This window comes from Zosterops lateralis, assembly GCF_965231275.1.
Source record: "Zosterops lateralis genome assembly, chromosome: 12".
In the NCBI taxonomy this organism is placed as follows: domain Eukaryota; kingdom Metazoa; phylum Chordata; class Aves; order Passeriformes; family Zosteropidae; genus Zosterops; species Zosterops lateralis.
This window is the reverse complement of record NC_139772.1, coordinates 11,320,261-11,332,739: the sequence shown is the minus strand read 5'-3', so window position 1 is coordinate 11,332,739 and position 12,479 is coordinate 11,320,261. Positions and strand designations below refer to the sequence as shown.

Below are 12,479 nucleotides of genomic sequence, written 5' to 3'. Positions count from 1 at the left end.
TGTTTTTACAGCTGAGGAAGGAGAGGGCTTTTCTGTTCTCTAGGAATTGCTTTTGATTTATTGCTGGAATTCCACATTGGTGGATTATGCAAGTAGGCATTTCTGGATCTCTTTCAATTCTAGCAGTTCACTCTTAGTTTTTAAAACAGGTTTCTTGTGGAACTCTTAAAAATAGGTCCTTGTAGCTTTAGTTACTACTTTTAAATATGTCAAATCAGTTTTCTCTTCCTTCTCTTTGCTTGTACATGACTGTAATATTTCACCTTTTTGGCAGCATTGTTTGATTTGTCTTTTAATGAAAAAGAACCAGATGTTTTCTGACCTTTCCAAGCCTTCAATTTTCTTTTCAAAGATAATTTTTGATGTGCTTCTGCATTTTAAATTATCTTAGGTTATAAATATTAGCTTAGGTAAGAAAAAAAATTGAAATTTCATATTTACTTGTACGAAGTAGAAGGGATGTCAGGGATGGTGACACAGTGGTTAAATCTACTGGCAGCATCCAGTAACTCATCTGCCTCTTCTGCTTTGGGTATTAAAATATGGTGCTACTTAAATTCCTGCTTTTAGAGTAAATTAGGGAGATATCAGAAGAGGTAACACAGATACCCAAAACCAGATAGAAATCTTGGTTTCAATGACACTTCCAGGAGGACAGAATGATTCCGTTACTTTAAGTAATCCCTATCTAGTTGTATTTACATAATAATCTGCTAGTGCTGAGTCTTAAAGACTTGCCAGTTGACTGAAGCTTGGTTAAAGCAGTTGATGGGAGAATGAAGAGTACTGATAAAATTAAAATTTTGTAAACAGGTGGTTGTTGAACAGTAGAATAGACTGTGTTTCACAGAAATTTGTTTTGAAGTATCTTGAAATTATTCAACTTTTAATTGGTTTAATAGTAATTTGTGGGCTTGAGTGTTAGATATGATTAAAAAATGGCATACAAAAATTTTGTTATTCCGTCTTTCAGTCATATTAAAATAACTGAAACCATGCATTTCTTACTTGAAGGCAGTAGAGAAATAAACAATTGAAGGCTGTACCTTAATAACAAGATCTGCTCAAAGGAAAAAGCACCAAGGAAGGTCATTGGGTTCTGTACATTCCAAGCATAAAATTTGTATGGAGACAAGTGAGATAATCTAACAAAATGTACCTTTGGAAATAGTGCTTTTCATTACTGATATGGAAATGTAAGAAAATTATTTTAGTTAAAATAAAAAAAAGTTAAATAATTGTTGCCTATTCTTCATTTACGTTGGGTTAAGAATCACCTTTTCCTGGCTGATCTGTAAATTAAGAATAATGTGCTTATGGCTATTACTACTTATGGCAAAATTAACAAGGCAAAAGGAATTTGTTGTAAATAGGAGAACAATGTAGCCTTGGGGAATTAGGATATCTGTGCTATGCATCTTGATTCACGTTCCTAGAAGGTCTTGATTATTTCCTTTCAATCTGTGGTTGTGAAACCTTTGTTGCATTACTGTAATTATTTTGCTGAAAGGAGTTCAAATATAGAAATTATTCTGCCCACTGCATCCACTGGACACTGAAAGGATGTGAACACCCTCCTGAAGGTTGGGAGCTACGTAGGTTTCCAGCCTTTGGGATTTTGTTTTCAGCTGCCCATGCAAAGCTTTAGCTCAAATAGTATTGACAAAACCCAAAAATTTAATTTCAGCTTTTAATTGACAGAAGTAAATTCTTGGTACATAATCCTTTTCTTTATACTCTTTTTATGTGCATATTTGTCAGATTTTATTTAAATAATTTTATACACAATATTGGGATAATCTGTTACATTAATGCACAGCTTAAAACAGTTCTTATTTACACTGATCACAGAAAGACAGAGGTATGAGGACAAATACTTTACATTCACCATCTTTATCAGCTTTTTAAGTATAGTTAACCAGCACACATCACACACATCCATATCCATATTTATAAGAAATGTAGTTGCTTCTAATTATACACATGGGCATGTGGGTGTCTCCCTTTGAAAACACCAAAAATTAATGAAAAAAATTTGAAATGCCATTTCCCCCAGATAACCAAAGACTTTAAAAAGAAAAAAAAGAAAAGGCAAAATTGACCTGCAGATTGCACAATTAATGGAATCAGGCATGGAAACGTGGTGACTGTGTTTGGACACTTTTGGTCACTGGGGCACTTTGGAGAGTATTTTTACTAGTGGCAAGTTTTGAGCTCCTATGAAGACTTATTCCTGAAAACTGCAATGTGTTCTCTTGCTTTGGAAGTAGATCTACTGGACACTAACACATTTGGTTTAATATTAAGTCATCTAACAACACAAAATTGCAGCCAAAGGATACTCTGGATTTTTTTTTTTGGTGTATTTTTTTAGAATATAAACTAAAACCACATGACTTCATTCTATGAGATTAAGGCAGCAATGGAGAATATTGTGCTACAATGTGCATTAGCTGTAGGTAATGTTCTATTCTCCTGTATCACATTTTTACACTTATAATCAAAGGCCAACATATTATTGAACTAGACTGGCTGACTACAAAATCTTATAATGGAGAGATAGGTCTCATGTGATAACCTTGTTACATCAAAATTGAATTTCTCGCCTTACAATATACATATATTCTATGAAAATTAAAAAAAACTGGTAAAAATATTAAAATATTTCCTATACAGAGGTACCCTTATCTAAGTTAAATTCTAATCACTGCTATAAAAAGGCATTAAAAATTAAGTAAAACACTGGTGTAAACCAAGTAAATGCTCACTGTAAAGCTTTTATTTGTAAGGCAAATCTTCATCAAACCTATTAGGATTTATTTTCAAAATGTACTGTTTGGAGGTTCTCCCTTTGTAACTGATATTGCCCATAGCAAAGGAGAGCTAAGTCTTGCAGAAAGGTTCACAGAGAGTGCAAGGTGAATTACAAATGCAGGTCACCTGCAAGCTTGATGCCTCTTGGCAGTGACCAAGGAACAACATGACACCTTCAAAAGAATGCCAGCTTAAGGCTTAGTAATTCTCTTAATTCACTGAATTTATTCTGTTTACTTATAATGAAATTAGGCAACTCATGTATAGTAGAGCAGCTAAAGCAACACCTTAAGAAAGGAGGAAAGCAAAGCACACAGGTGACTCAATCTTGCTGTCAGTGCTGGGGCAGGAAAGGCCCCCTGTTCTCATGGAAATTAATGCAGTCATGGTTAATGTACACGAGGGCTGCACTGCTGCACTGAGACTTAAACCTCTCCATTATCCCCTGCTCTTCCCAGCCACTCAGATCTAGAGACCTCCATGTCCCTCTAAAAGCACAATTTCACTGAGCACCATCGTATCTGTGCCATTCATATTCTTCTGGTCTCTTCAGTTTCTTGGCCTGCTCCTGCTTGTCAGTCACACAGTGACTGCAAGCTGTCTAAGCACATTCTGGTTTTTAATGGTGAAGGAAAACCAGTCAAATGCTGTACTTAGAAGTCATCATATTACCCTGTTATGTTCTTTTACTGATTGAATGTTTTTATTGCCCATGTAGCTCTCTGTAGTAGTCTCTGATCAATTTAGAGGCACCTAGATTTGGTCTAAATTTGACCAGTACCACTGTACAAATGAATCATTTTCCGCTGATTAGCTAGGTAAGCCCACAGTCACCAACAGGAATATGGATATCAGTCAGAGGAAGGTAAATGAGAAAGTCTCCCAAGTTTTTCAGGGGTCTAATCTGAAACATCACGTTAACCTTTACATAAAGAAAATCAGGTTCTTACATGAGGTGATCTGTGGACCACAAATATTCCTAGTCCTGAGAAAAGAAAGTGTGTAAGAACAAAAAAAGTCCCAGTTTACTGCTCCAAGAGGCTCAGAGTTCACACAGTTTCTGCAGGTAGGGTTGTACATTGTCATTTGTTGGACTGTGATTGCTTTCTAATGTCTGAGTCCTTCAGGCTTGTTTTAACATGGCACTGCAGATAAAATATTTTTAAGTCTCACCTCTTTTGAAATTGTTGGACTACAGTTTTAATTTGGTTCTTAGGAAAGAAATTCTTAAATATCTGCCAGTTCCTCATGAAACTTAGCGAAGCAGTCCAGGATATGAATGAAAGCTATCTACTCCCATAAAAGCAAGTTAATTAATGCTGTATGAATTGGAAGAACTGCAAAAGAGACATTAACAGCAAAAGAACTTTTGATGTGGCCTCCTAAAACCTAGCAGTACAAAATAAACTTAATTCATGTCAAGACAATAGCATAAGAAGTGAATATATATACAGAATGTTTGGGCTTGACCCTTTTAAATAATAACACTTAAATGGTGTTTTGCTGAGAAGAAATAACCAAGTACAGGAAATTTCCTCTGGGAAAAGTACATACAACACACGTTGCACGTGCAGTTAGGAACAGCCAAGTGATTCTCCTACATTCTATATTTAAAATATCATGTTTGATCCTGGATATCCTGCAGAATCCCTCACTATGTTTCAAGTGTTGCCAGGGTGTATGTCTCAGGACATGGTGGAACACAAGAAAGACTGACAAAAAAGGTATAGGTCAAACAGGGGCCCAATAATAAATAGCACTAGTGCTTTTTGGACTATTGCTTTGAAAGGCCCTCTGTTTCTTCCAGAAATCTCTATTTGTGGAGTTTTAGTCATGTAGTTTTAGAATAGTTCCAAGGATGTGAAGAATTATCTGGCTGAATGATGGCAGGGAGGGCTACAAAGAGAGAATGGAGGCTCTCTTTCCTTGGGGCTAACTTTCTGTGGATTGATGAAACATTATGGATCACAGGCAGGTCTTTTTCACTGATCAAAAGAAAGGTCAGAAGAGAGATACTGATACATGACAGCTGCTTCCTTTATCAGATTAAGAAAAGGCTTTCGAGGAAATATTTTCTAGAACTGTCAAATGAGCTCTTTAATTGCTTCACTGAATTCTTCCCACGGGCTTGTTACCCAAACAGCCAACATAATTAGCAAGCAGATGATTCTGCAGCTTGTACAAAATTTTTCTTCTTTAAAAAGTGGGCTGCCTACTCAGTCAGCATACACATGAAATTCCATGGGGATTTCTGGGAGCATGGCACTCCCCAGAGAGGGTCTGTTCTTGAAATAGGTGCAGCTGAGGGAAAGGGTGAACTGCTGGGCTGAAGAGTCAAGATAGAGTCAGGGGAAGACCTGCACTTAAGTGATGATGTGGATGATATCATCCAAGACATGGATGATAAAGACCTGACTGGTGGATTTTGTCTTTTGTTTTTTAACTACAAGTGTTTTAACTGAAGGGAGATGAGTGGCATTTGATGTTTTCCATATTGAAAATGTATTTGGGAGCCCAAAGCAGGTGCCTAAGAGGAGGTGGGTGCCCGTGCTATGGCTTCTTATTGGACTGTCTGTACCATATCACTGAGTGGAAAAAATGAACATAACCTGGTCTTCACAGAAGTATTTGTCATTTGTATAGATGATAGTTTGTGTCTAATGGCATCATTCATCATCCAAGAGGCATGAGGTAGTTCATCATCTTATTCTGTGGAGAATTGAGGACATTTGTCTCCAGGACAGAAGTCATATTATTTGGGGAGAGACTTTCTTTGGGCAACATCTTGAATTTAAAGTCTACCTATGCAGTCATGTGTATTGTCTTTTTCATTCAGGCTAATAAGGTTCCTACTTTCCTTGATGAGACTTTTGCCTTCTGTATAGATTGCAAGTTCTTTACCTAGAAAACCTCAGAACAAGGTGGCAATAGTGCAATGTAGTCCTGAGCTATAAATATACACAACCCAAGAAGTTATACAGTAACAGAAATAAAAAATAATGCAGTAGGTAATTGCCTTGGGAGTTGGTATTAAAAATACAATCCAACCCAAACACACTGGCTAAAGCTGATTTCACTCCCAGGTGTGGCAGCTTTGCTCCTGTGTCAGAGCAGAGTGGTGAGGAAATGTCACTTTTCCTGCATGGGTGGTGCTGCAGGGGTGGTGCTGATGGACTGTGCCACAAGTGAACACTGGTGCAGGTTTTTAGCATTTCCAATCATGAGCCAACCAAACAATGTGTAAAGTGACAACCTATTAAAGCTCCACATTAAACAGCCCCTAGAAGTTTCAAAACCTGGTAATTACATCTGTGCTAAGAAGCTTTTGAGCCATGCCAAGACAGTGACTGAAGCAGCTGCATTGCTGAAAAGTAGGCTTTAAAACAATGGAAAGATTCTAATGTAGTTTGGCAAACAATAAAGATGAGATTAACTGGGAAGTTGGCGGGATGAATTTTTGAAACCTTCAACATATTTTCACTATTTAGCCTCCTGTGTAATTACAGCATTAGAACTGCAACATTTGGAATTCCTTTATTATTGAAATATATTTAATAACAGGGTTTAAGCAGCTGTTGGCCATCAGCTGGGCCAGAAAATAAGACTTCCTTTCTAATTAGAAGAAAGTATTCTTTGGGTTTAAATCCCTGTTTAAATAAAACTACTGTTTGTCACAGAGACTCTTCAAGAGGACACCACTTGATTCGTTCTGAAATATTGAATATGTTGGAGGAAAAGAATGAACAAGGAGAGAAATTTCCCTTTCATTATTTTGAACAGAAATCAATGTTAAATAGAAAAAATCCAAAAGCACTTGGCACTTTAAAACTTGGCTATTTTATAAAAGAAAACAACTGAACAAAAATATTTTTATAAATAAAAAAAGGCTTGTCCACTTAAAAGGTCTTTTTTTTAAAAAAAGAGGAAGCACTACATATCTTTAAAAGACAAACTCAATTGAATGTATAGAGACAAAAAAAAAAAAAAAAAAATCAGAGGTAATGTCCAGAGGTAACTCTGGGTTGGATCCAGCCGAGAAGCTACTGCCTCTGAAAATTACTGTAGACATAGTGATAAATAATTCCAAGAACTAACTCAAAGCTACTGAATGTAGTGATCACTTGAAAGGTACTACAGTGACAAGTGACCACAGAATAAGAACAGCACCCAAATGCAGAGTTTGTTCTGTATCTTCTACTTTGCATAATACTACTAGAGAACAGAGCTAGAATAGATTTAGAGAGTTGACTGTGCCTAAAATATACTTTTAAATTATTAGAAAAAAATCTTACTATGTTTTGGTAGGTGAATCCTGGTTAAATTATAATAATATGTTCACAGCAGGGGAATAAAGCCGGTTTGTTTTTTTTGTGCCACTTCATAATTATATAATTCTAAAAAGTATCTCTTCTTATGTATGTTACATTCTTTATTTGGAACAAAATAGAACAAAAAGATGAGAGTCTGTCTATCTATTTGGATGTAACTTTCATGCTTAGCTGGAAAATATGCAGAGTGTGGATCATATAATAAAGCCATTTCAATTGTTGATTTAAGGGAATATCTCTTTCATGAAGTACACTGTGATATTAAGCTGTGTTCTGCACTAGCAACTCTAACAGGAATTCTCTTCCTGCTTCTCTTCAGCTTCAGTGCAATGAAACTGGTGAGAAAATGGCGTGGGCATGTACAGCAAAGACAATGTTCTTCACCAAGAGAAGGAGGTAATAACAAATCACTGAAAATGAAGCACTGAGTCTTCACTTCAGGAGGATGCAAACTTGCATCCCAAAGGACAGTATGGCAAGAAAGCTAATGACATGAGTACAGAGTTAAAATCGCTCTTTTGTCATAACTCTTTCCTTAGATCTAAGAGCGCTCAGGTATTGGTTTAAAATAGGTTGTGGCATGAATATCTGAAGAAGTTATTACTGTCAGAAAAGTTTAATTCACTTCTTCACAATAAAAAAAGCATTTAACTTATGCTGATTGCTCTTTTCCTCTGCTCCCCCCTCCTCTACTTCTGCCCATAGCAAAACTCACAAGTTTTGGTCATGTAGGGATCTCATGGCACCAAAGGATGCAAGAAAAATTAAATGGAGTCTTTAAAGATCATTTGAAGCCAAGTAATAGAAGGGAGGCATTGACAACAGAGAGCAGATGTCTTCCCTCAAAGAGTCAGTAGATAAGCTCTGGGCCAGCCTGGTCCGAGCGTAAGTGAGGGAGCTTTGAACTTGACTTTTCTGTATTCTCAGTTTAGCTGAATGTGGGCTTTTTCCTTGATCTGTTGGTTGTCATATTGTTAGCCAGTGTTGGAGCTGCAAGGAAACAGAAGTGGTTGTTAAATTACATCATTGATTCAAATGATAATGGTGACAGATATGTTTTTTTGACAAATCTAGAGTTACAAAGAAGTTTCATAATAATGGCTAGATTATCCACTCTGTAACTAAATCTCTGTGCAGTCCAGTTTGCAGTGAGAAGTGTGCTGAATGTAAAGGCTACTTAGTCAGCTCTCAATTCAGTTTTAAAATGCAGAACTACCAGACATAGATGGGAATAAAATATTTGTATTTGTTTGGTAACAGTAAGGCAGTGTTTTGTTTACAATCATAAACATTGTGAACAAAACACTAAATATGCTTTAACACTAACAAAGCCATTCCTAGCTGTTCACTGAAGATGCCAGCAAGTTAGAATGCTCTCATGTTTGGCATGGTTTGAGGTAACTTTACTAGTTTACTTCTGAGCACAGCCTTTTCTAATTTGCATGAAATTAATTTGCCACTTTTTTGTCATAGATTTGTGTTCAGAAGACCAGCACTGTGGAATGGTTGTTTATAGCCCTTTCACACAGGAACATCTGCCCCTGGAAACACTGAGTTACAGCAGGAACAGTAAATCATCTGATGGCAGAAACAGAAGAAAGAGAAGGCAGGAAGAGGTGCTGTGCTATTTCATATTCTTGGCCACATCAAATAAATTGTGGTCATGAAACAGGAAGCCTATTTGTGCTTTCATTCTGCATCTCATAAATCTACAGAGATTATTTCCTTTAAAAGCCAACATTTACTTCAAACAATATCTTTCGGAATAAGCAAAAGCCAGATTTATTTTTCAGTATCAACATACAAACCACCACTATAAAATCTGGGTCACATTTTGTGGAGGTGTGCATAATTGTAGTTGCTTTCAACTTTGAAGACAGAAAGTGGTCCAGAATGAATGCTGGTAAGTGTAACAAGCTTCACATTTGCATCCTTTTTATCTTCTACATAAAGGAGGGAATTTTTTCAATAAGCTCATTTTATTTGCTAAAAGCAAAGCAGTATTTGGAAACCTATAGCATATTTTTCAGGGCTTATGAAGTCTCCAGCAGTGTTTGCAATCAAATCTATTCCTGTGGGGAAAGACAATTCCACATAACCTGGTACATAATTTCATGACATTATAGGTAAACTCTGACACTGGATTTTTTTTTTTTTTTTTTTTTTTTTTTTTGTGCTGTTTACCATGTGTTGTGGGACATAATTGCAGATTTGGAAACACAACTTTAGGCTGCTGTGCAGTAATTGTGTGGCCATGACCTCTTCAAATGTACATGATAGTTTGGAAATGCCTTTTTTCTTGGTGAGATCTCACTGTGTTCAAACACAACCTAAAATACCAGATTCAGGTGATCTGTTAAAGTTGAAGGCTCTCATTAATCAAAGAAGGAAGGTCCAAAAAGTCTTCCAAAAAGGTTGATGCATGTGATGCTGAGCCTCCTGCATCTAGTCATGCTGGCAGAAATAACAAACTACAGACCTGCAAAGGCACTCACCATGAGGAGATTGGTGCAAACCTGTAGTTGTTGCTAAAGACAGGAAAGGGTTGGTATCAGGAGAAGAAGCATGTGAAAGGTGTACAAACCTTAAACTGCCTGACATTTCCTTGGGCCACGAGTTGGTGCTCATTTTCGGGTGTGATGCAGTAAGCTAGTCTCTAAACCAGACAGGAAGAAGAGGAAAAAGTCAGCCATATGAAGTGGGATTATGTATGTAATCCCCAACCTATAGTGGGGAAAATAGCATGAACTTTATTTAAAATGGTAAATTAAATCTTTAATATCACTGCATCATGTGCATTTACTCAGTCACTGAGAGAATAAGCCTATTATAAGCCCTTGGGTGTTAGCCTTTAATATAAGAAGCAACAGTAGAAAGTGTATGCAAATACTAAGTCCAAATATTTAGCAAGTGCATATAGAAAAGAACATCAGGAATAAGTTGGTATTACAGGCCTTAGATCCCCTAAATTCATGCTTTTGTGTTAGTGCTGTAAGAGGGTTGGGCCAGTCCCAGAGTGGGAGAGGAAGGAGGAACTGGTATTTCCCAGCTCATCTCCCTTGTCTACCCTGTGCTGTGCCCTTTGAGATCACATGTAGATTTTGGTTTATTAGGAACTTTCAACCAACTTAAAGAGTTCCCATTAGATTAGGTTCATACCTTTCCCCATCCTTAAAAGAGCCTCAGTTTGGGGGATCATATCTTGAGCTGGTTACCTGGATGCCATATATTAGCCTTTTGCCATAATGCTCGTGGGGAAACTGAGGAGTTGCTCTTTGCAGGAGCAGTAACAGACAACCCAGAACTTGCTAACAAGACAGATGGATGAGGGAATGGAGTTTTGGGCAAAGGCTTCTGCATCCCCGTATCAGTAAACCTCAGCAAGAAGGCAAAAGCCTGATGGGCCAGTGCAGATTATTCTTTGAGACTTAAATGCTTGAAGGAAATGTGTTTGTAACCTTCGACTAAACGGAAGAAAACAAAAGGCTTCCAGAATTGCTGGAAATGAGATCTAAATTTGTGCACAACATTGAGGTGTGGGAGCTGATAAAAATAGGGCAGCTGAGGAGTTCCCACTTTGGGGTGCCTTTCTGAGGTAAACATTACATGAGATCACTGTCATGTTTCAGAAACAAGCCCTTTGTTCCTTTGGGTTTCCTGGGTCAGTGTGAGGGGGATGTGACCTATCTATGTAAAGGTTGAGATCCTATTTTCTGCTTAATTCTGTGTGTGGTGCTGGTTCAGTGATTTGCCTAAGAGCATCAAAATCTTGCTACACCATCGTGTAAGTGTATCTGTGGGAAAGGAGAGCAGTAGAACTAGGTGTAAGTCAGTGGGTCTAGATAAGGTTATAAAGTTATGATGTGATAGGAAAATAATTGTTGCTGTATAATGGTGAGGAGGCTTCTGAGCACCATTAAAGATTTTAAGACTAGATAATAGTGAGGGGTATATACATGGTGAAGGTAAAGTTAATATGATGGTAAAAATTATATGGTTAGTGAACCTTAATCCTGTGCTGTTTTGAACTGACAAGTAAAGAAAAGTACAAAAGAGTTTGAAGACCATACCTCATAGCTGAATATGAAGATTCCATAACTTGTACATTCTTTGTTAATAACAAAAATCTGATCTCATCAACTGGATCAATTACATGCATAAAATTTTTTTTTTTCACAATTATTATGGTGCTGTCTGGAAAGCTAATTTTTGTCTAGAAACTCAAACAGAATGCAGTAATCCTACCTCAAGCCACTGATCCACCTGACAGATGGATTCAAAAGGTCACTCGTAAGTAATAAGTTTTGGGAAAGAAATAAACTGCCAACTTAGACCAGCCATTTCATTTCACAGCAACATTTCATGACATTTGACTTGTGTTCCACTTACCTCTTTAAAGGTCCCACGCACATTCATAAATTTATAGATGATGTAGGCAGGCACCAGGACCATGGAGGACAAGGCTATTCCCCAGCCAATGCGGTTTGCCCACAGAGGGAACGTGTAGTCGTCGTAGGTCAGAGGCTTGAAATTTATTATGCTGACTATCACCACAAACTAGAGAAGAAAGTATAAAATGAACCACAGTTTTAAGATTAAGAACCTTACTGGAAAACTGGTTACAGGTGTTCCATTAGGCAGCCACCCTAAAATATATTTCAAACCAGCTTTATGATTTACCTTCAGCCTGTTTACTTTGTGCCTCTTGTTGACATTCTTGATGTGTTTGCTGGTATTAACAGTTCATTTTAGCTGCTGTGGACACAGATTATTTGAGATTTTGATGGGAAGATCAGGTGATTGTCCACTATGCCTCATTTAAACTAGTGTTTCAGGTGTAGAAAAGGGATTCTGTAGTCAAGAAAACAAAACTCTGCAGGATCTATTGTTTTACTTTCTTTGTTTTCCAGGAATATAGACTTCCTTTAGAAGTTTTGTACTCATTTTTCAATGAGAAGCACAATGCAAACTCCAGCATGATACATGTACTGAGGAAAGGTAGAGCAGCCTTATGGCCTGGAAAACAAAGCTGTTTTTTTCTTCCTGTGATTCCTTGTCCAGTGCTAGATGCAAGAAGGAAAGAGTGGGGTACTACCCTACTTCTGTCCTGTTAAATCCATATGGGTTGTATAACATGCAGATATCCTTGATTTGGTTCTTTGGGGTTATATGTTCTGCTCCACATTTCAGTTTCCAACCAAAAATATCTTGAGCCTAGGATTTCAAAGACTACACCAGGATAGTGTGGGTTAAAGGAAGATTATAGTATTTTTCTAACCAGATTCCACACTAATTCTATTTTGTGATTTTCCTTGGGATTATGTACCTAGCTGCAGA

At 37.2% G+C, this 12,479-nt stretch overlaps 1 protein-coding gene across 1 annotated transcript in view; it reads right to left on the bottom strand.

Annotated features, from left to right (window-relative positions):
- Positions 1–1,690: 1,690 nt before the first annotated feature.
- SLC6A2 (solute carrier family 6 member 2) overlaps positions 1,691–12,479 on the bottom strand; it is a 59,462-nt gene continuing 48,673 nt past the window's right edge. Inside the window, exons 12-14 of the mRNA XM_083870250.1 lie at positions 11,532–11,699; positions 9,727–9,798; positions 1,691–8,132 (exon numbers count right to left, since the gene is read on the bottom strand). Of these exons, the coding sequence (XP_083726376.1) occupies positions 8,109–8,132; positions 9,727–9,798; positions 11,532–11,699 (264 nt within the window). The 3' untranslated portion in view covers positions 1,691–8,108. The remainder of the gene's footprint in view (positions 8,133–9,726; positions 9,799–11,531; positions 11,700–12,479) is intronic.